Source organism: Marmota marmota, unplaced genomic scaffold (assembly GCF_001458135.2).
Source record: "Marmota marmota marmota unplaced genomic scaffold, marMar, whole genome shotgun sequence".
Classification (NCBI taxonomy): domain Eukaryota; kingdom Metazoa; phylum Chordata; class Mammalia; order Rodentia; family Sciuridae; genus Marmota; species Marmota marmota.
In genome coordinates this window covers 14,071,296-14,096,024 of record NW_025999924.1, presented here as the reverse complement: position 1 = coordinate 14,096,024, position 24,729 = coordinate 14,071,296, and the positions used below count along the sequence as shown (strand labels likewise).

General features: G+C 42.6%; 1 protein-coding gene across 2 annotated transcripts in view; it reads left to right on the top strand.

The window, feature by feature from the left end:
• Retreg1 (reticulophagy regulator 1) overlaps positions 1-24,729 on the top strand; it is a 140,414-nt gene that overhangs the window by 85,425 nt on the left and 30,260 nt on the right. Inside the window, exon 1 of one of the 2 annotated variants that reach the window (XM_048800085.1) lies at positions 18,549-19,147. The exons of the other annotated variant lie outside the window; for it this stretch is intronic. Coding sequence (XP_048656042.1) covers positions 19,095-19,147 — 53 coding nt within the window. The 5' untranslated portion in view covers positions 18,549-19,094. Of the gene's footprint in view, positions 1-18,548; positions 19,148-24,729 lie in introns of those variants that run through there. 2 annotated transcript variants of the gene reach the window in all.

Here is a 24,729-nt window from a genome sequence, read left to right as displayed (position 1 = left end):
GACATGTTCCTGGACCTCGTCTAACTAATGCTCGTGTAAAGGAACATAGAAGTGAGACACCACATCTTCAGGCCGTGGGCTATGAAAGACAGGGAACCACCCACAGCCCACGGCCTGATTTGTTACAGGAATCTCCTGTTTAAGCCTGGTGCCTGGGACCTCCTGTGCCCCCTTCAGCTCTGTCTCTCCTCTCCCCACCAGGTCCTCAGATGTGCTGTGGACTGTGTCTGGCTTCTACATGGAGTTCTCCCCTTCCAAACTCAATGAGTCTTTTACCGTCCCCTTCCCCAGTGACCTCACCCCTCCAAGACTGTTCTGTGCTCAGTCTGCACATTTCTGTATCCCTCTGCTTTCCCTGCTCTGATGCCCTTGGACCCTGTACTTTGTGATTGCTCATCCATCTGTCTGTGTCCCCACCAGACTCCAACTGGTCAGTGCCCCATACATCTCTCATTTTTGCCTTCCCAGTGCCTGGCCTGCAACTGGCCATGAACACATTGTTGCTGAATGAGTTTAATGACACTTTAATCAGTGAAATTAATAAGCATCTGTGAGGAGTGGAGAATTGTTCTATAAGCTATGGATGATTCAAGAGAAATAAAATAGCCATTGCTCAGCCGTTTATAGGCCCTGCGACCTTGGACTAGTTGCTTCACTTCTCTCAACCTCAGTCTTCTTCCCTGTAAAAGGGGGTTAGAACACCTTCCTCACTGTGAGGATTATATAAAACAACATAGAGAGCTTAGCACCTAGTGAGAGCACCTTAGCTGCTGCTGTTGTCATTGTCATCAAGGGGACACACTTGGGCAGCAGGAGGGAGCCACTAAAAACGAAAGAACAGGAAATCTAAGAGTGTCCCTCCTTCTGTCCCTCCCTCCCTTCCTTCCTTTCTGGCTTTGCTTTCTTTCTGTTGAAAATCTGGTGGAAGTCAGAGAAAGGAAAGGTCATTGTGATAGCAAACAGCAAAAAGGAAAACGGAGGTTCATTCTCCTTCTCTCTTGGGTATTTGGTAAAGCAGACACATAAGCAGGACAGTCAGTATGCCAAGCACCATTCTGTGTTTTGCATAGGATTCCATTAACATGCATTCTATATATTCAGTCTAATTCAATCCTATACTTAATCTACTTTACATACATTTTCATATGTTTTAAGTTTTCACAACAACTATAATGAAGTATAGTCGTCACCATGTTACTGGTGAAGAAACAGGCTCAGAGAGGTTGAGTAACTTCCCCAAGATCACAGAGCCAGTAGGTTGTAGAGCCAGCATCAGAACTGAAGCTGGCTAGCTCCTGGGATAACCTGGCATGCTGGGAGCACATGCACTGTGCCCACAACAGTGAGAAGACTGGAAGCCAGAGGCGCTGCCCCTTAGGGGTGGTCTGTTCAGGCAGAGTTACAATTGTACAGAGATGTAAATACAGTTTGAAAACTGAAGAGGTTTACAGGCAGGGTGGGTTCCCTGGAAGTAGATCTGAGGTAGAGATGAGCAGGGGGACGTTTGTGAGAGTCCACACCCAAGGAGGGAGGGACAAGAGGAAGAACACAGAGGGGAAGTGGAGCTGCTGCAGTCTGGCCTCCTGGGCAGGGGACTATGCTGAATGACATGGAAGGTGAAGGGCAAAGCTATTTGTACTTGGTCAAGCTGCATCAGGCGTCACTTGGACTTGACTCTCTTTGAAACAGGCTGAAAAGTAATCCAACAACCATGCAGGATGGCCCAGATGAGAAGGGCCTGGGAATAGTATTTATGCACCAAAGAGACACCTAGAGTTAAATGTCACGCTCTGCCCCATTCTGCGGTGATTTGGCTGACACAAGGTGCGATGATTCGTTTAAGGATGTGAAAACAATTAGCCAAACTGGCCAACAGAACTAAGAATCGAACACCCAAATGTTTGGTTGACACCAGGTGAAGCTTGCTGTTGAACAGTGACACAAAATAACCACAGCAGAGCCTTCTGTGGGATGGTGAGGACAATAAATCAGATGCTGATAGTTACAAACAGCATTTCTGATTTGTTGAATTACCACATTAACAGCAAGTGCTGCTCCTCTGATATGCACCTGATATGATAAGAAGCTAATTATATGACAGGGTGGCCCACGTGGCAGGGCAATTTCAGTCATAGCAACACAATATTTATCTGGAAAGCAAAGTCAAGCTGCTAATCCAAGATGCAATCTTTTCCGGAGACTCAGCCAATGCAATAAAAAACAAACCCTCTGGGTCTAGGAAACACAGCTATAAGTTATTTTCTTGTCAGCTACTGATTTGGAAATGATGTTCCAGTGACCCTTCTGATAAATATTTTCATATTAAATGGCCTCAATAACAAAGTACGACCCACAACAGGACGCACAAGCAGAGCATCCAAGACTTTGTTTCCATTTGTCAATCTTTAAAGAGAGTATCAGACTTTGTTCTTTACTTGTAGATCTTACCTGCTTACAAAAGGAATCCATAGGTAAGGAAAATTTTGAAAATAAAGCATGCCAAAGAAAGAATGATAGCATTCATCTCCATTCCTAGTGATAGGACTTAATTGAATTAATAGCCTAAGGATGTGAACAAGAAATAGCTCTATGGCTGGGATCCTAACACCCAAACGCTTATTTACACCAAGGTTCAGCTGCTGGCGAATAGTGATGCAGAATAACCCGGGTCTCTTGGGTGGGATGGCGATACCAAATTAGATGTTGACATGTGAAAACAGTTTGAGGTATGTAGCTCCTCCCAGATAGTATTAAAAATCAGTTTCTAGATAGGCAACATGCTTTTTTTAAGTTGGTAGGAGGTGTGTATGGAGCACAGGCACAGGCTATGGTCTGTACCCATGTGTGCACGTGGCCTGTGGCTGCCCTCATGCTCTGCATCAGAGCTGGGCACTGTGACAGAGGCCATCTGGATGCAGACTGGATGCTCTTATTCTCTGGCTCTTTCCAGAAAACTTTTCAATCTCTGGATCTGTGGCAAATCTACATAAGGTGACCGTGAACATGAAATGATTGTCCCCTTAGCTCTTTCCACTGCCATGATCTAGGAGAATCTGTGGCCACTTTGAGTGTATGGACTTCTAGGACTAGAAATTTAAAAGTCACAATTTCTATTCATGCTAATTGTTCTCTCTCTAAAATTACTGCTTGCTGATTTAGCTGTGTTTATATAAAAACACCTTATTCACATATTAGTTTTAAAATTCTGCTTTTCCTTTTATCTGTTTATGCCAGATTTATTGGGAGTAGGGCATTTTTGAGACTTAACACATCTTCCTGAAAAGATTGTCTTCACTGTTGAGATAGAGCACTTTAAAAAAATTAGAGTTGTTAAAAATTGTACTGAACTATAAAGTATTTCGATTAATCATCGTCACATGACCACTTAATATATCACTTTTTTCCCATTTTTTAGTAGATTATAATTCTGCATAATGGTGGATCTGTTGTTACATATTCATACAGGCACACACTATATTACTTTTGAAGAAAGTTTTGAAAGGCTTATTTATTCATGTAGCCTTTTAAATTGTGAGTTCAACTCTCCAATAATTATGAAATTTGTAATAAAATTTTCTTTTAAATTGTTATTATCATCAATTCTATCAGGTAGCCTCTGTGACATCTAAGGGTTCCCAAACTGTCACTGATTGATGTCATTTCTGCCTTTTCTCCTTCCCCAGTGCTTTCTGATTCAAAATAAATTGAATGTTCAGCCAGTCCTGGTACATGACACATTTTGTAAGGTCACAAACATGCAACCATATCTTTTTTTGAGGGATAATTTTCAGTAAAACAAAATCAGAAAAACTTTGCTTTAAGTTCATATTGATAAGATGAAACCTGATTTCCAAACAGACCTATAAAACCAGGTTTCCACCCTGAAGCCAGCTGGCCTGGGTTTGAATCCCATCTCCCACAGTTACTGGCTCTTTGCTCTTGGGCCTTGGGCAAGAGCCTTCTGTGCTTTGTTTGTCTAAGGACCCCAGGAAGCAGCTTCTGAGCTGGAGGTGAATAACTGTAGTGAGGTGTGCTTTGTCACTGTCAGGAGGGGAGGAAGAGGAAGTAGGACTGCACACTGGGAGAGCTGAGCTGTGACAGAGTCCCTATAAAGGTCTCCACTGATACACAGGGAGCCCTGGAGCTGGGACAGCCCTGCGGAGTTGTCCTCAGTTGGGGCATGGAAGCCTGGCTTTTACACTCCTGTGCTAATCAGTCGCTGGCTGGCCCTGGATGGAGGCGTGACTTTAGGAGAGGTAGGCAGTTTCCTTTAGCCAAGATGGTACCCAAAGAGGACTGAAGCTGTAAGCTGTCCCGGTAGTGCCTCCTGCCACTGGAGGAACAACTCTTTCACCACCCCCCTGGTGGGGAGGGGACCTGGAGGCACATCATTTATCCCAACATGGGGGCAATAATTATCCCTTTCTCACAGGGTGGAGCATGATGTTTAAATGGGTTAATATAAATAGAAGCATCAGATCAGTGTCTGACTCCCAGAAACTGACATGTGTTTCCTAAACAAACTAAAATTAAAATAGAGGACCTCCTGTTTCATCTGCCATTGTCTTTTAACCAGACTGTTCTCTTAATGGTTTCTACACTCTGTTTCGGAATATGCCAATTTCCCTTCTAATTTAGGGCCCTGATAGTTATCCCTGAAACATCTCCCCTGGGTTCCACATTTTCCCAGGTCATGCAGGTAGGAGCCTTTGAGAATGGAGTCTGTAAGCCCCCTTCCTGCTTTTGCCCCTCCACGTAACCCAGGCCACTGATGCTATAGCCAGTCCTTTAACCTGTTACGTTGCATGGAATCTGCACAGAATACACTTCCAATAAATATTTGACGAGTAAATGAGGCTTTGGGTGCCGCCCCTGACCAGCTCGGGCAGCTAAACTAAAGATTGCTAAACTAAAGATTGCTAACTAAAGTGAATTTTCTGGGATACCAAATAAAACACAGACACACATTTTACCTTTAAATCAAGCTTCAGGATGCCTCAAGCTCCCCAAATGGGAGAACGAAGAAAGAGGCTGGTGAGAGATAGCTAGCATGTTCGGAAGTGAGCTTTTATTGGGGGACCCTCCTTCTTTAGAAAGTTCCATCCAAAACAGGTTAAGAGGGGTAGGGTTACAAGGACAGGTAAGGTAATTCAACCCCTGGGGCTGCAGGAGGCAATGTATATGCATGAAGACACATTCTGCTACTTCGAGGATGGGGCAGTGTCTTAGACCATGTCACTACGAAAGTGACTGATAGAGCCTCTACTAATCACGGGAAGGAAAATGCAAGTCATTCAGCATGATAGCCCCCCACATTTGGGTTTTCTTGTCTGCTCAACAATGTGCCCATAGGTCAACAGTCATTGATTTTTCTCAAAAACAGAACATGTGTTTCTACAGAATCTCCTTGATCCATTTGAAACCCACAGCAGTGTGCCTCCATGAACGTGGGAGACCACCCTAGTGTGATGGCCGAATCTGTGTGTAAACTCAGCCAGGCTGTGGTGTCGGACTCATTTGACCAAACACCTGTCAAGATGCAGCTGTGAAGATATTTTTCAGATGTGATTAGCTTATCAGTAGACTTTGAGTAACGCAGATTACCCTCCATTATGTGGGTGGACTTTCTCCTGTCGATGGAAAGCCTTTAGAGTGAAGACTGAGGTGCCCTGAGGAAGGAATTCTGTCTCTAGACGGCCTTCAGACTCAGGACTGCCACTTCTGCTGGAGTTTCCAGCTCGCTGGCCTCCCTATTGACTGCGGACTTGCCATCCTTCACAATTCCATGAGCCAGTTCCTTAAGTTAATATCTCTGTATGAAAATCCTTTTGGTCCTCTTTCCCTGAGGAGTCCTAACACACCTGGGAACTCAGCGTTTTCTCAGGCTCTAGTTCCCAGCTTTTACGTAAATTGCTGCCATGCCCACCTGGGAGACCACGGCCCAACTTCTCAGCAGGCTGCAGAAGATGCCATCTCATCTGCTTATGCCTATTCCTCAATTGAGCCACTAAAGGGGAGCCTTGCTTTGCCTTTGGGGTTCGTACTTCTGGTTGTGAAAAACTAGGAACGGCCTGTTCTCCTTTTTGGGAGGGCCTCCTGGTCTGTCTCCTCACATGAGGCCAGTTGCACTTTCCTGGGGGAGGACACTGATCATTCTGCAGGATGCATGTAAACATGGCGCCCCCCCCCCCTTGTATCTGTCACAGATGGTGTGGACACACTGTTTTCTGGCTTCTCTTAAAGCTCCTGACACAGCATGTCCCTTTCCCTCCACTTATATTTAGGACTGAAGCAGTGTTTACATTTTAACTGCTTATGGCGGGCACAGGAGCTATGTCGGTAAGAGTCTTCAACAGGTCACCACCCTCTACAATTTAGAGCATGGTTGGTGATTTTATTGTCTCATTAAATATAATATAAAATCAAGTTGGATAGAAAAAAATTCACATTAGTTATAAATAAGCAGGTCAAAAGTGGCTTCTGGCAGTGAGAATCCACCATGAAAATTTATGATGCCCTGTGTGTATGACGTTGCCATGGTTTGATTCTAAAAGTAGGTGCATGTAAAGAAGAAGCCAAGTCTCATTTCTATTTTTAAACCATGGACTTCCTCTAATACTTAAAATAGAGAAGAGACACGAAAGGTAAGGACTAATGGCATACATGCAAAGGAAATATGGACACGGTTTAAGTCTTAGAGAGTTTATCAAGGTGAGGGAAAATGGCAGCTCGTCATTCATGGCTTTCATGAGAACACGTTGGAAGTGGTTCACACTGCTCAATTCTGTGGACACTGGTCACAGTGTTGAGAGGCATACATGTGTTCCTGTGTCATGTGTTCATGGAGAGGGCTGCAGATGTGGGGCACAGACATCTGTAGTTCTGTTGTGTCCACTCACCCTACTTCTGGGTTCCTCCTGGTGTTGCTGCTTGGCTGGTACTTATGCGGGGTGGGAGTCTCAGAGAAAACTTGGGGTCCTGTAGTTCATTCAGAGCTTAGCTACAGAGGGTGGGACAGGGTCAGGCCAGGATGGGGGAGCCATGCCAAGAGTGCTGAGAGCAATACTGAGGCAGAGGTGGCACCTCCAGTTCACACCAGGGGCTGGAGCTAAAGCAAGTTTGCAGTTGGAATGACTGCAGCAACAAAGCAACCCTTGTGGGCTGGAGTAGAACCAGAGTGCAAGGTCACCTCTTTAAGAGGTGATGTTAGTAGGTAACTGAATGAATAAGGAAGTGGAAGAGAGAGGCAGACTTTCTTCGTACAGAAGAACCCCAAACTATGTCAATACTCCGCTCTTAGGAGTTGAGAGTTTGGTCCCTTCGCCACCCACTTTAACTCTGTAAGGGTGGATTGGATTGAGTGACTTGCTTTCAAGAATAGAATGTAGAAAGGAAAAAATAGTAACTCTCAGTGGGCAAACCTTGGAGACACTACTGTATCTGAGTGATCAGATTAACATCGTCAGTGAGAAGTCCTGCAGCCCCTGACGTGCCGAGAATGACACTTCTCACGGTGTTCTTCTAGCTCTTGGTGTAGTCTAAGAAAACCACCAGACAAATGCAAACCTGGGGTGTCTCAAGATACTCCTCAAAACTCTCAAGGTCACGAAGACCAAGGAAAGACTGAGCAATTCGCCTGGGCCATTGGAGACTCAGTAGATTTGATGGTTGAATGCCACGTGATGCCCTGAATGGGATCCTGCAAGGGAAGAAAGGTGTTACCTGGTGAAATGAAATGGAATCCAGAGTTTGGCTCATAGGAAGGTGTCAGTGTTGGTATTTAGTTTTTACAACTGTACCATGGTAATGCAAGAAAACCAGGTGAAGGATACATAACAGCTCTCCTTACTGTTTTTGTAACTCTTCTATAAATCCATAGCTTTCAAAAATGAACATTTTTAAAACTAAAACAAGTTTGTGTAGGCTCCCAGGAGACAGGAGACAGCTGCTGGAGGAAATGTTCATAAGGCATTGTGACGGGGTCCCCTATGCAGGGGATCAGGCATAGCACCCGTAGGGGTTCACTGGACCTAGTTTCTCTGCTGAGGTTCTTTAAGATTCAAGTTCTGGGTTTGTTTTATACTGTTTTTAAAGCTCACTGATTTTTCTAGTCATCAAAGGGTGGGTGCTATGGTTTGAAGCTGTCCTCCAAATTCATGTGTTGGCAATTTAATCTTCAAGTAACAGTGTTGAGAGATGGGACCTCTTTAAGAGGTGATGGGACACAAGGGCTCTGCCCTGGAGAATGGCTTAATCAGGGGAAGAGTTAGTTACCAAGAGAGTGGCCTCTTGATATAAGGATGAGCTTGGCTGGCCCCCTTCCTCTTTCACTGGGGCGTGTTCTCTGTTCTCTTACCCGTCTGCCTTACACAATGGGAAGATGCAGCAGGAAGGCCCTTGTCAGATGTGGGCCCCTTGACCTTTAACTTCCCAGCATCCAGAAGTAAAAAATAAGTGTTTGTTCTTTTTAAATTACTTAGTCTCAAGTGTTTGGTTATTGCAGCATAAAATGGATGAAGACAGAAAGGTTTTGTTTATAACTTGGAAGAAATGAGGCCACGTATAGGACACCTTCAAGTTGCTATGTTATTTGGAACCCTGAAGTGGCCTAAGGAGATAAGCTGCGTTGCTGAGAGTCATAGGTTGTCGGTGATGGTGGCAATAGGAAGGAATAGCATGTTAGGTTATTGGAGGAATCTGCCCTTCAAGAGAAGCACTTGTGAGGTTTCTTAAGTTAAAGCCCTCTCCTTCCCACTTTTCAGATCAGGAAGGTACCCAGCTGTTCTTGCAGCAAATCCCTCAAAGGGGCTGGTTCCACTTTGGAAATGCCTGGAGGCTGGAGGATGTTGGTCTGGGAGCATAGTTCCTAAGCCCCAGTATCCAGCGGAGAAGTTTCTTCAGCTTGTGAGGATGTTTCATCCAAGGCTGGGTCAGCAGGTGGAGCTCACCAGGCCACAATGTTGCCAGGTGGCCCATGGCAAAGACAGACTCGGAGGAGGCTTTCTGTCACCTGAACCACACCCTCAAAACAAATATGGAAATAATGATGAGCTATTAGAGTTGTTGAGCTGAAAAATCTCCTTTTAGTTTAGCTTCTCTATAAAATAATGGGCAAATGTATAGACAAGAAGCTTCTTATCAGTTGCTACTCAAGGAATGAAAATTTTTAGCATTGACCTAAACAAAATGTAATAAGCAAGATCAACAAGTAACCAAAGCATTACATAACCAACCCATCATTAAACAGAATTGCCCCATGTCACATTGTGTTTTTAAACTCAAGTGATAAGGTTTGTTTTGAGCTGTATGTCATACTCATTGAGACACTCCTATCTTTACTATCCACAAAGACCTCTGTCTGTATGACTTCTGGACTTGGAGAATTTTCATTTCCTTATGCTTCTAAGAGTGGGGCAATTGGCCAATGTCCTCTCACCTCTAGGGCTATTTGTTCTATACTTCTTGGAACAAAAGATTCTCTGTCAAGAAACTTCACCCCTCACATACACATTCAGCCTTAGAAAAGAGCTTTCAATAGAAAGCAAGCAGGAAGATCAGGCAGGAACAGGTGTGTTCTGTGGATAGCAGCTTGGCCCAACTGGGCACTCTGACACCTTGGGAAATTTGGTTTCTGCAGGTGTCTGAGCTCCTGAAGGAGATTTACGGAAGTTTTTTTCAGGGTGAGTGTGTGAATAGGAAAAAGATGGGAAGGAGGAGAAAAAGAAAGAAATTGGCTTGTAGAAGAGGCACGTTAGCTATGTTTAAAGGACAGAAGGAGTGAGCAAGTGGGAACAAAGCCAGTCCCAGGTGACCAACAGGTCCTTCGAGAGGGAGTCACAGTCAGGTTTGTGGACAGCAAATTCAGTGCAGTGAGATGGGTCTCAGTAATCACAGAACAAGACAAGAAAACAGATCTGTGACGCGGGGTGGCGTGTGCACGAATCTCAGCACCTGCAATTTTCTTCTCCCCTTTCCTCAAGCTGTTGCCAAGCTGCCTCTTCTTCCACTCTTGTGTCCTGAGGCTCCTCCTATACTCTGCCTCCTGTCACTTCCTGCTCTACTTCTTCATTCACTATTATTTCACCCTTCTGGAGCCACACCACTGAATGGAACAGCCAACAGCATATTGTTGGCTTTACCTCCTCTTTCGATGGACTCTATCTCCCAGACATCACAGGCCAAAAATTAGCAGCCTGCAATGAACTTTTATTAAGAGACATAATATTTGATCAGAAAGCCAGAGGATGAAGTATTCCACCACAGAGATCATATGACAAGCTATCCCTGGAAAAGACCACAGCCCTTGGAGGCTGGCGAGCTTCCCCAGGGCTCTGCTGTCCCTTTTCTCTCCCACTTATGTCTGACTTCTCCCAGGTCTCTGCCCTTCCTCACACCCCTCCCTCCCTTCCTCACATCCTCCAGTCCTTACCTTTTCACTATATGCACTTGGCTTCTCCAGCATCCCTCTGGTAGCTGTTGTACTCTGTCCACAGCATGATCTCCACAGAGCTTCACTTCAACATCACTTCTTGGGGGAGCAGTTCAACCACAACAGGGCAGGTGAGACAATAGGTGTGACTTGGGCAAAACAGGAAAGGTGTGAAAGGGATTTAGGGACCAAACTGAGTAGTCTGTTGCAAGAATGTAGCTCCATGTGGGTCCCAATTGAGACCAAATTGTGTGATGACTGAGATGTGACAATTCAATACAAATGAACAAAATGCAAGTTCTGACAATGCAGGGTAAGAAAATGGGCATATATTGGGTTACCCTACTATGTTAGGCCTAGACAGGGGCATAGCTGAGTGTGAAAGGAATTGTTAATAGTTATACCAGAACACAGGTGTAGCTGGGAACTGTCCAGACAGAACAGGGAAGGGGAGGGCACAGACCACCTTAGTTTATGATCTGTTGCTATCACAGAATACCATGGACTTGGCAACTTACAAGGAAAGAAGTTGATTTAGTTCACACCTCTAGAGGCTTGGGAAGTCCAAGGGCATAGGACAGCATCTGGCCGGGGCCTTCATGTTGCACTGTAACATGGTGGAAGGCAGAATGACAAGCAAGCATATGCAATAGAGAAAGCGGGAGTACAGACTCAAGACTCGCTCTTATAAGAGCCCTCTCTCACAATAACTAATGTACTCTGGTAATCACCAACCCCTCCGCTGTCTGAGATTATCCCTGCAGGAGGGCTCCACCCTCTAGACCCAGTTGCCTCTCTTTAGGCCCTACCTCCAATGCTGGAATATAGGAGATACACCCAAAAAGAATGGAGGAGTTCAACAGAGCTTGGGGTGGGAAGCTTCAGAAGCTCAGTGTGTTGGTTTTAGAGTGCTAGCTATTTTGGGATGAAAAGAACTTTGTGGGAAACACTCCATGTGCTAAGCTTTAAAAAAAGGTAAAAAGATAAAATGAGTAACTGGGTTAAGTCTTATCTTAATTATTATGAGAAGAGACTGAGAAAAAGGTTTCCCACTTTCTCTTTTTTTCTGGCTGACTGGCTGATCTAGGCCACTGTCATCAACCTGTTATCTTGTATGTAGGTTTCCATGAATCTAACAGTGGGGCTCCTTTGGGAAACGGAGCCCACTATTCAGTGCCCTGTACCCTTCTACACCTGATTAACTCTTCTTGGTTTGGTGGTGATTGTATCTTTTATATATTAAGTTTGGCATAACATTGCATTTGAAAGGGAAAACAACAACACACTTTGTATTGTTTTAAAAACCACTGATCCAGGGTAAATCTCAGTATGATTCCACCAACTGCAAAGCAAGAGAGAAGGTATCATTGCTCCCATAGTGATTATTAGTCAGATGGCATTATTGAATGGCATTATTGATACCACATATGTATATGCAAAGTTAATCCTTTGATTTTTTTTTATCTTAGGGAAAAAGAACATTTTCTTTCACTCAGTTTAAGAAATATGCTGGATTTGATACTAGTGCCACGCCTGCATTCTACTGTTGTGAAGTGCTTGTATAATATATGCTCGGATTTTCATAAGAAACAGATTTTGGGTCAGTATCATTAGAAGACTTTGTCAGGCTGTAGGAAGGTGGAGAAGGAAAATTTTTATACTTTTGAGTAAAAATGCTGAAAGTATAAATGTCCTGTGGGCTCTTCTTTCTCCCACCCTGTTGATGCCTTCTGTATTCTCCATCTCTTCAAGGAATTCTGGAAGTGTTTCTGAAACAGTTCCTAAGATTGTATTAGCCAATTAGCTCTTGCTGCTAATTTTCATTTTGTCTAATTTAGACAATTTTGGTACAGAATTAAAGCTCTTGAGCTATGCTGCCAAAGAAATATAATGTAAGTACATATATAATTTTAAAATTTCAAGTATCCATGTTTTTAAAAAAGCAAAAAAGAAAGAGATGCAATTAATTTTCATAATTTAACCAATATATCCAAAATATTATCATTCAACATGTGGTCCATATAAAAATTAATTAATGAGATATTATCTTTCTTCTTTTTCTTACATGGTCTTAAAAATTCAGCATGTACTTTACACTTGAAGCACACCCCAGTTCAGAGTGGCCACATCTTAAGTGCTAGGTGGTTACAGGTGACTAGTGGCCACCATCTTGGGTGGTGTAGCTCGGGAGAGTCCGTGCATTTTGTAGCACTAAATGCTAATAGAAAAAATTTATTGGGAAGTGACAAAAACTCTCCTTGATTAGACTCTAGTCAGGCTCCTCTGAGATTCTTTTCAATGGGGCTATGTGCAAACAAGCTCTCAAAAGCCCAATTTTAGAAAGAAACCTATTGGGTTGGTTTAGCAAAAATCCCTTCTTGTCAATATTTGATCCTTCCTCCGTATCTGACCAAGTTCCTCATCCTGTTAATTCCCCAGATGATGTCTAATCACCCCGGCCTCTTTTCAAGACTTTTTTGTTGGTTTAACTGAATACCTCAGGCTGAGTAATTTATACAGAATAGAGGTTTATTGATCATGGCTCTGGGTCTGGGAAGTTCAAGAGCATGACACTGGCATCTGATGAAGGAACTTCATGCTGCGTCATAACATGGAGGGAGGGTATCACATGATCAGCCAGAGCCAATGTGTTAGTTCATGTCTCTCTTCTAATAAAGCCACTAATGCCACCATGTGGGCCCTACCCTGATGTCTTTGATCTTAATAATATCCCAAAAGTCTAGTCAACAAATTCAACATATGAATTTGAAAACTTTGGTGGTACACCTTCTAACCTTAGCACCGACCCCTTAGTGGTTTTCATACATCAACACTTGAGCCTTCTTGCTCCACAGCTGAGCAGGATTCCTTCTGGACTCCCTCAGCCACCTTACTTCTTGGCTATACATCCCCACATTCCTGGCTATAGAATTCAAACTAGTTTCCCTTCTGCTGAAAAAGCCCTATGGTGTCGTGTCTCAGTTGCTTGCTTTTCCGTTCTTCAAAAATTTTTCTTCTCCAAGGACATGGGCATGGCCTAGCAGACTGTGTTAAAGGATGATCTGGGTGTGGATTCTGCAGCCACCACTTCCTGAGTGGGTGAATTTGGGTGAGGTGCTCAACCTGTCCCTGCCTCAGGGACTCCCCAGCTTACAGGGATCTTGCCTGTTGCACACCAAGCACTTTGTGTTGACCAAATGGCAAGCAGTGGAGTGCTGCTGTTTTTGTTATTTTTGGTATTATTGAAGGTTCTCTGTCAATGTCTATTGGTTGAGTGATGGGTTGGTAGGTTACTTCAAATTCTGAGTAGTGGTCAGTTGGTCAAACTTTCTAAAAAGGCCTCTAGGGGAACATTAGTTGAAAATCCCTGATATCAATATATTCAGAGTTAACAAACTCTGCTACCACCCACAGATCCTGAGTAGGCCTTGCATGTTCTGGGCCTGACTCTCCTCAGGGCTGTACCTCAGGGTAGGATGTGAGGTAGCTGCAGAGGCCCTTGTTCTCACAAAGCAAGTCAGTGACTCTTAATCCAGTGTTCACAGCCATCAGGACTGTGGTCCATGGGATCAAAACCTAACAATAGAGACTAGCTCAAGAAGGTGGGAACCTCTCGAAAAGGTCATGCAGTAGCCAGCAAAGCCAGCAGCTGGAGCCAGGTGTGCCACAGGGTGAGAGCAGATGTCTTTCCTTTACACTTGAAGCACACCCCAGTTCAGAGTGGTCTTCCTGTTGGATGTGGGGATTCTGGGGTGTTTATAGCTTAGTCAGGGAGGTTCAATCTATCCTCAAGGCCCTGTCCATTCTCATCCCCCCTCAGAGGCTGCAACCAGGTGAGCTCTGAGTGTACCTGTGCAACATGCTTTGTGTGGCCTGAACCTGGGGCCTGGTCACAGACACCTGTCTTCAAGGGAATCTCCAGGAACTTCATGCAGGCATAGGTTTGGATAAGAGCAGCTCTAGAGGATTCTCAGTCATCTCTGCTCCTCAGTGCTCAGGATTCCCAGGCCTGTCCCTTACAGTCAAGGGGATGTCCTGGAGCTTGGCTTCGATCAGGCTGCCAGCCAGCAGGGCCTCTTCCTGGAACTCTTTCAGCAGTCACTGTTTTTATTGGAGATTGAACCCAGGTCCTAGTCAAGCATACTGTATGTACCCTGAAATGCATCCCCCAGTTCCCACCCCTTTTTATTTTGAGTTGCCCAGGCTGGTTTGAACTGGTAGTCCTCCTGCCTAAGCCTCCAAGTCACAGGGATTACAGGCATACGTCACTGCGCCTGGCCAGAATTCTTGAATAGGTTCCCCCTGGGCTTGAATACCTTGAACATCTTCCCTCCTTTAATTTCCCACACTTTATCTCAGATCTGCCCTCTGTGGCCCTGTACAGCAGATTGAATCATTCTTTAGCAGGAGACACTTTAAATATTTGAGTAGAGCTCTTGTGTCACTACTGTCTTTTCTCTAAGTTGTTCTTATGAAAATTATTACCTTTGTGATTTAATTCTCTGTTCTGGATCTTTTCTATAGCAGACATCTTAAAAACAATCAAACCAAACCAAACCAAAAACTCCACCGACTACTAGGATTGTCATCAGGAATCAATCTTACCATGTGGGGACCAGGCAAGGGGGGCATCCATCCTTTCATTCACACACAGAGGCTGATCTCACCTTGTGACCTGAGGTGGAAGCCTGTGCCCTTTTCTTTCTTTTTTTTAAAAAATACTTTTTTCAGTTGTTGATGAACCTTTATTTATTTTATGTGGTGCTGAGGATTGAACCCAGTGCCTCATATATGCTAGGCAAGTGCTCTACCACTGAGCTACAACCCCAGTTCTCCTTTTTGTTTTAATAGTCATTGCTTATATTTGGGGGGAAATAATTTAGTTAGGATTAATTTGGGGCACGAGTACAGTAGTCCTCTCTTATCTGTGGGGAATACACTCTGAGACCACAATGGACTCTTGAAGCTGAGAGTAGTGCTGGACCCTATGTGCTCTACTTTTTTTTTTTTTTAATGTATGTATGTACCAGTGATAAAGCTTAATTTATTAACTAGGTGGAGGAAGAGATTGATGACAATAACTTACCCTGGATCTTATCGACCTGAACATATAATTCTTTCCCCCACTCTTCTGATTAGATCAAGAACTTTCCCCTTTCCCCTTAAGGGAAGCACTTTGCCACTTCTTTGGCATATCTGGAACGCCGCCATCTCTACTCCCATGCTCTGGGGCCACTATTAAGTGAAACAAGGAACATAGCCCCTGCAGATGCCTCAAGAGTCAATCTGATGACCAGGACAGCTCCTGAGTGAGTAATGGGCAGGTGGTGTACACAGCATGGACATACTGGAGCAAGCTTTGGTTCAGGTCGTGCGTGGGACAGGGCAAGACAGGACAGTGTGAGATAAAACTTATGTTATTTATTTTTTGAATTCTTCATTTAATATTTCTGGCCCATGGTTAAACTCAGGTAACTGAAACCATGGGAAGCAAAACTGTGGCTAAGGCAGGACTACTATAATGGGTCTCAAAATAACAGTGACATGAGTGACCTTTATCTCTCTTTCACCTACAAGCTCAGAGGTAGAATGTGTCTGTGACTGATGACTATCCTCAACATCTGTCATCCCCAGGCTTCTTTTCTCTTGAGCTCTGCCATCTTAGTCTCCATCACACAAGTCACCTCTTCCCCAAAGTAGCTTCTGGGGATCCAGCCATCATGTTTTCATTCTATCTATCAGGAAAATGGAAGAGGTGAAGGGGGTGAATCAGGCATTCTTTAAGGAAGATTCCTGGAGTTGCCACATCCCTTCAGTCAAAATTCAATGTCAAGGCCTTACTTGGCTCAAACAAGGCTGAGAAATCTAGTCTTTATTCTGGAAGACCACACATACAGCTAAAAACTAAGATTTCTGTTAACTGGCAAAATCAGGAAGGGATATGAGGTGATACCCTGTCTGTACAATAGCATAAGCAGTTAGTTGACCCTTCATTGTTCATATTGCTCTTTGACTTGTAAGAGAAGGGGAGGGTCCCCATCCTAGTGTCTTCATAGAAAGTTCTAGATTGTAGAAAAGATAGAAACAAAACTTCTTAGGCCATGATTGTGTGAAGAGGAAAAGGACATCATAAAAAGGAGACATTTAGCTTTGAAATGGCAGTGATTTTTCTTAGACCATGCTCTATGATAAAATTGCAAAGATTTAAAAATTCCATTTAAAGTACATTACCAAAATCAAATGCACACTGATTTGTTAAGTGTGGACACAAAAAAGTATAAGCCACGGAAGTGTGTGCACATGGGCTTTGGCTAGAGTGTGTGGGCTCTGCTGCATCTTTGCCTGGAGGAGGGAAAGAACACTCAGTCAAGGGACGGTGAACCTGGAGGCTGCTGGCTGTCACCAACAGGATGCCTAACTTTGCTGGTCCATAGTCTCAGCTCTGAATATCTGGGTGATAGTTTCAGTGGGCTTCAGGGCTTTTAAAATTCTGAATGTCCACTAGATATCAGGTCAACAATGGTGAGGGAACCCTTAGAACCTTAGTCCCCAGCAGTTTTGGAAGGCCATGTCTATGTGCGCAAGTCATGTGTACAGCCTGGTGGGAACATGCTTAGTCATGCAGCTACACTCGGGTGTTTGTTACCCATGTTGTCCTTCCTTTCCACCTTGTCCTTGTGAATGTCACAGCTATATCTAAAGGAGAATTTGTAGTTAGAGCAAGCAATTTTGAAATGTGTGGAGTACTGAAGGGAAATATAGTGAATGATTCATGGTACGACTTCACCAGTTACCACACTTATCAATAAATGACAATTCAGGGGACTGGGGCTATGGCTCAGCGGTAAAGTGCTCATCTAGTACCTGTGAGACCCTGGGTTTGATCCTCAGCACCACATAAAAATAAACAAAATAAAGGTATTGTGTCCAACTATGACTAAAAAATAAATATTTAAAAATAAATAAATAAATGACAATTCAGTTTGTGTTATCTAATAGCTAAGTTTCATTTAGATTCAAAAAGTGGTAAACATTAGAGCTTAAGAGAAACACAAGAAAAAATTAAGGGGATATGATTAGACAGAGAGATAATACAATTCGTATTTTGTGCTGTTAAGGTTAAATGCAAGTGTCAAGATGTTATTATGGATAATATTTTCAGTATTTCATTTTTTAAAAAATTCTTCAAACCCCTGGGATTTCTAACAACATAGAACATTGCTTTGTTTCTAGGAGGCTCTGCCTGCTCTGCCCCCATCTGCAGAACTGTATGACTGTTTCCTTTCAAGGTCTCTATATCTGGGTTCTACAGCTGAGTTCATGAACCCATAGGACCTAGGCTTTGAAGTGTCTAAAGTATTAGGTCTTGTATGAAATATGGAATCATTTAGACAAATCTCTAATTGTGATGTGCACACCTCACAAAATGGCTAGCATTTTCCAAAATAAAGCAGATAACTATATTATTTGTTGTGATGTTTCGATTCTTTAAATGATCAAGAAAACCACTTTGAGGAATATAACATGTAAAATACAGTTAAGAGAAGTATTGTGCTAGGTTTAGCAATAACATGAAAAAGTGAAAAAGTATATTATTTCCTAATAACTAGGTCTTGCTTTCTGCCTCCCTAATGTTTCCCAGTCAGAGAAAGAGAAATGGTTACTTACAAGGTGTTTGTTGAATCTTTCAGGTTGATTCCTAAAAGCATCTCAGTAATATCTTTACTGGCTTTTTGGAAGCAAGAAGCTTTGAAGTGTTTTTTTTTTTTTAATTTTTTTTTTAACTTTAGTCTTTAAAAAAGTCAGCACAGGAGAGTGGTAGTGATTTGAGAGCCCCCATGCTGTGTGGAGGCAAGTTAGACAAACACCCGGACCCACAGCCTGTTTGTGCTCTGTGTCCAGCTGCCCCTGACCACTGGGCAAGCTTTGGGGGAGAAGACACTGTGTCCACACAGCCACATAGGCTAGGATCCCTGCTCACCCTAAGTTGAGCAATCTAAATGACCCAAAGAAAGGTTTTCTTGCAAAACAATATCCCCCCAAACCCAATTGCTCAATGGACTTTGCTTTCTCTTTTTTGAGTCAGGGACTGTTTTGCTGAGTGGCCAGGCACTTCAAGCTACCAAGCGTCTGTGCTCTCACAGGTACAGCCCATTTCCCTCTCTGCTCTCCAACTCCCTCCTGTGACTTGAAGGAGGAGATCTGATAGCTCAGGTTGAAGTTGCAACCGCCTGGCAGCTGCTCTACCTTTGGTGGGTGCCCAGTCACACCAGGAAAAAAAAAAAAAGAAAGGGCAGGCTGGCCTCGGTGAAGTCATCCTGTAAGGGTGGTGACACCTCCTCACACGACTGTGGGGAGAATGCTGGGTGTCGGGCAGAGCTTGCTCCCAGCTGCCTGTCAAGTGCTGGGAGTAAGAGGTGACCTCTTTATTTTTAGAAAGGGGCTGTCATAATAACCCCGCGCTTAGCTTCATTCAAGGCAGGTGGCAGCATTTTGGAAGTTTGTAAACACCAACTTTCGGAGTAAGGGAGGAGTGCTTTTTTTCCCCCCGAAAAGGAAAGATCTTCACTCCTGGGGCTTTTCTCCCTGGACCCTCAGAGTTATTCTGGAAAAGACCCTGTTGTTCAGCTTCCCTGCTGTGGCAAGCAGGTGTGACAGCTGGGCCATGCTAAAAAGGGCTGAAATGCCTGAAGATGAGGACTTTGGACCAGGCAAAAGGTAATTACAATTTATACTTTCTTTACCTGGGGTGTTTTGTTTGCTATTTTCGGTCTTAAAACTATTATGATTAGTTTAAAAAGGGCTTTAAATGAAAATAGTTTTAAAAAATTAGGAATGCCATTCCTTGATTCCAGGAAACTGAATTTTCTTTGGAATGTACTGGCCTTAATGAGACAAAATTAACTTAATGTCCTCTTAGAAAAAAGTACAAAGAAGGGATGAATGGCCTGAAATTTAAAAATAAATTTAAAAAAAGGTTTTCCAGGATACAAAGGAAAGTCTACTTGAGTTTTTCTATGTTTCATTTTTAAATTGAGATGATAGTTGTTGGAAATCTAAGCTCATGAATAGTTTTTTCAATATTTGCATTTTAAAAACTTGCTGGGCAGTTTTAAAGGTTAAATATTGGGCCAATTTTACAATTTTTATATTTCAAAACAATTTTTTAACCACAAATTTTTATTTTTGGAGGTGTGATAGGTTGGGCCTGTGCATACTACATTAATTTTATCAATTTTTAAAAAATTATTATTAATATCTACTTCTAAGAAGTGGGGAACATAGAGGGGAAAAGATGCAGACATTAATTCCTACTAATCTGAGTCTAACTGTGCCCAAGTGGAAAGTCTCCGTTTTATCTCCATTACTGGTAACAAAACTTGTATAAATCAGGTAGAAATTTTCATTGGAATTCTAGTTGGGGTAATTGACCTTTGGATATAAAGAAGTAGAAAGGAACTTAGAAAGGGATCATTGATAATTTTATTACCAAATAAAGTAAGTGGGAAACTGGTAACCCTCTAAGAACAAGAGTACCAAACTGTATTTTTGAAAGCCATGGTCATGGGGTGGTTTGTGTATAGTAATTATAATCAATTGTAATAGCATCCTTAAAAGTTACCTTTCCTCTTTAGTTTTCTATTTTCTTCCAAATTCTCTCAGCACATGAAAAGAAACATTAGGTTGACATTTAATTCAACAATGAAATAACTTTATAAATAAAATGAGACATTAAATCAAGTACTTGAAGATGACCTTTATAAAAAGTGCCTGGAGAGGTATATGATTAGCCAACTAATTAAGAAAACATTTTCAGAGAAGGTCAAATGTTGGTTTCCAGGTGATGGGTAGTTCCTGGGTCATGGCATGGGTATATCCCCTCCTGCACAGCTTTACATTTCTGAAAGCAACACTTTCTCTTTTCTCGTGGCACCTGGGCATCCCCACCACCTCTCTGTGTACAGTTTTGCACACAGTAGGCTTTTTATACACATATTTGTTGGATGAGATATATTGATAAGCTATTTTACACCTGTAGTACCTATCTGGGGCACCTGATCCCTTTAGGATTGAAGAGGGAGAGATTTGGCAGAAATGTAATAATAGGTTGCTTTAATGAAATGCAACATTAACAATTAAAAAGTAATTAATTGTTGATAGTAAATTATTTTGAACTAACAGTTTTGGGTGTCAACTAAGCAATTTTTTTTATAAGTAAGTTTTACTGGGTAAAAAGAATAAACATATAAAGAGGAAAGTGTATAAATATGTACAGAGACATAAATATGTATTAGACACACATAGAATTATTATCACTAATAATATATTTGAGGGAAAGTGGAAGTTCCCTCTCACTCCTTTGAGGTAGCATACCTCTGTCCCCCTTTTTTTATTTTGATGGGATAACTTCCAGTTCTTAACGGTTGGTAGTTTTTATACTTGGCTTTACCTCATATATTTGTTTTCCTATCTGTTCAGAAAGAAAGGGCATTCTGGATGGGGGAAAGTTTAGAACCAAGTTATAAATTAAATATTTGCAATTGAGAGTGAATATTACTCTTGATAAATTTAAGATTAAATGCCTGGAGGACAAGTCCTTTAGTGCCATGTCTAAAAGAGAAATTGCTATTATAAGTCATGAATCTGCTGACAAAACGCGTTCTCAGTACTTGATTGCAGCAGGTTCTAATTGACTATCACATTAAGGCTTATTCATGTTACTTGGGTCTCATTTTTGGAATGTGGTGTCCAAGGGTTGCTCTATAACTGCCAGTGAATCTGAGTTTGGTCTTTTTAAAAAAAATCAGTGGAATACGAATGATGGGAAACCTCATTATTGTACTGGGGTGTGCACTTCAGGCATCCCTGGTGCCCACTGCTTGGTTTTCTCCTGGCCGAGCCTATGGCTCCAAGGTGCCATTTTATATTCATCAGATGGACAACAGGGAGGGGGCAGGCAGGGGAGAGACCCTCCTCCCTGTCTTTTGTCTTCTGCAACTAATGAGCATGCTTGGTAAGAACCTGAGGACTGTGCCATTTCCAAGGTCAAGGGAGAGGGCAAGAAAGCCATGCTGAGCAAGCTCAGAAAGGCACAGACCCAAGAGGAAGCACTGGGGCCAAAGAAGAAGAAACAAACAACCCAATGCAGGAACTAGGAAAGCAGAGAAGATCAAGAAATAGGAGGAAAATTATACCCTGGCCTGATGCCTGGCTTGAGAGTGGCTCTATGTCCCACTTCATTTGGCGTTGTACCTTGGAGCAGCAGCAGATGGCTTTCTGAGAGGCCTGATAGCCTGAGTGAGAGGGCTGAGGGTGGATGGCACATTACCTGTGACATTCCTTATTCCAGATATCAAGAGGGAGGTGGGCCAGCATTAGGACTGAGATCGTAATGTGGCTGTCCTAGAAGCACTTTCATAGCAGATGACTGTGTTCACCCAATGGTCTGTTCACTGGGTATTATCAGGCTCTGAATCTAAGCCAGTAGCTGTGTAGGTGATAGGGTCATGGGTTAGGTCCCTGCTGTCATGGAAATGCAGCTGGAGTTGGGGAGACAGGCCACAAAGTAGAAAACTAGTAAATGAGAGTACTTCAGATGGTAAAGATTGAGGAAATGAAATTTAAAATGGTAATGTGGAGAGTACCCGGTATATGTGGGGGCTGGAGCCAGGCAGGTACAAAGCAAAATGGTGGTAGTTCGGGGCTGTGTGATACATTGATATTCAAGTTGTCATATAATAAGGACTTAGGAGTTTGTTTGAAAAGGCTCTATAATTGTAACTTTGTGACACTAATTTCGGTGCTCTGGAGTGGTAAGGTGGTCAAGTACGGACTCCAAACTTAGGAGTGTGGTTCCAAGAAGTGCTTGGAACCAGAAGGGTTTTGGATTTTGGCTGTTTTAAGTTCTGAAATATTTGCATGTACATAAGGAAATGTTTGGGGATAGGAACCAATCTAAACACAAAATTCATTTTAGAAAGCAAATCTGAGCACAAAATTCATTTATGCTTCATATCCGTTTTATACACATAGGCTGAAATAAGTTTTATAAGATATTTGTAGCATGACTGTGTTTTGATTGTGACTTATCACAAATGAGGTCAAGTGCGCAAGTTTCCACGTGTGACATCCTGTTATTACTTAAAATACTTTGGATTTTGGAGCATTTCAGGTTTCAGATTTTCAATTTAGGAATGCTCAACTTGTTTTTGTTTCTGGATACATGATGTGTTTTTGTATTTAGAAAAACCAAAGCAATTGCATTGAATTTTATTCCCTGAAGGTTTCAAAGAAACTTTCAGTATAAACATGTTCTGTAATACAGATGTTTTATTAATTCAGATTGGCTACATTATGGGATTAATTTAAATTGCTGGTGAGGCCTGTCCTTTGATAATATCATTTCTTTACAGTGCAGGGTGAGAGTAGAATTGCCTCACATGGACACATGAGCAGGGAGCCCCAGCTCAAGCTTTGTGCACCTTTGCCTTGGGTTAAGCGGATTCCTGTGAGCACATGTATTCATGTTTTATGTGTCTGAAAAGTCTCTATGCTGCCTTGTTGTGGAAATAGACACAGAGAAAACAGATAAACAAAGGCCACATAGCCATTGAGTGAAGGAGTTAGGATTTGAAGGATTTGCCTTAGACACATGTATAATCATTGTGTGGTGAAGATGCACTAGGGTGGGTTAACATTCAGAAGCAAGGCTGGTGTGGGCTCAGAAAGGTCAGGTATGGTTAGTACACAGGAAGAAAAGGGACTGGCTGGAGATAAGTGGGAGGGGTACATACAAGCCTCTCATTTGAGCCCTGTTGGAGTGGGGTGCTGGTAAAGCTTCAACAGCCAGCTCTATGGAGGAGGGAAGTCCTGATCTGCATGTACCACTAGCTGATTCTTGTGCTGTAACTCCTTGCACTGTGGTCAATTTCAAGCTACCTATACGAGATCACTGAAAGTAGAATTGGAAAGAGAATTGCAGTATTGGCTCTCATGAGCCTGTGGAGGTCAGCCATTGTATACAAGTGATTGTAGGCCAAGATAAGAGAGCTAGCATTCAGTTCTAAAATGCTATGTCTTCTTTATCTATGTGTCTCTAAGCCATCTGTTAGTCAGCTTCCCATAGATATGACAGAATACCTGAAAAAATCAATCTAGAGGAGGAAAGATTCATTTTGGCTTCATAGGTTTTAGTCCATATCTGGCTGATTTCATTGCTTCTTGGCCTGTGATGAGGCAGGACATCGTGGTGGAATGGTATGGTGGAACAAAGGTGATCACATCATGGCAGTTAGGAAGCATCAGGTGGAGTGGGTGGCAGAGATTGAGGTGGAGAGAGGAGGAGAGGAAGGGGCCAGGGAAAAGATATCGTCCAAAGGGGAAGGGGAGTGTTCTAAGGACCTATTCCATTTAACTAGGTCACACTTCTTTCAGTATCCACCTCTTCCTAGTAGTCCCCTTAGCTATGAGTCCATCAATGGATTACTCCATAATACTATCATAAGCATTCAATAAAGGTTTGTTGAAGGAATTAATGATTATTTTTCTTCCCCTTTCTCACATAGTCATGGGAAATGTCTATCAGGAATGGAAATTGTTTATCACTTTTGAAATCCTACTTCGAGCCAGCTGGGTTAATATTTGAAACTGATTAAGAACATGTAGAACAATGCGATCTGTCCTTGTTGCAAAGAGAGTTTGTTTTGCGTGAGCTATTTCACTCACGGTTAACATGCACATTGCTTCCTAAACCTCTGCAGCTCCCAGGAAGTTCTGGGTGCACACACCCTTGGTAGAACCAATCTCTGACCTATAAGCACAGGGCACCTGATTCTTCCTAAGACTGTGATGCAGGTGTCTTTAGCGGGGGTGCTGCAGCTCTTGAGTGGTGGGCTGTGGGCAGGTGTACTCTGGTGACCGATAGAACAAAACATAAATATGTGGGCATCCCCTCACCCCCTGCTTCTTGGCCTTTTATGGAAAATTGGTGCCTGAATCCATTTGGTTGTTTTGCTACTTCTCAATACTGTGCTGATCTGGGTCCTGCAGAAGGCACAGGGGTGTGAAGGTTTGGCCAAGGGGTGATCTCATATACTCTCATTCATATTTAAAAACAACATCCCAAACAATTTTCCCACTATAGGGTGTTATAGCTGCTCATTTGGGGAAGTAAATGTATCAGGAAGAAAGAAGAAAGAATAAAATAGAAAAGATTAACTATAGTCTATTACCCTAAAAAAAAAAAAAAAATGAAAGAAATATAATAAAATAATATACATATGTATTATGATCAGTAGTTA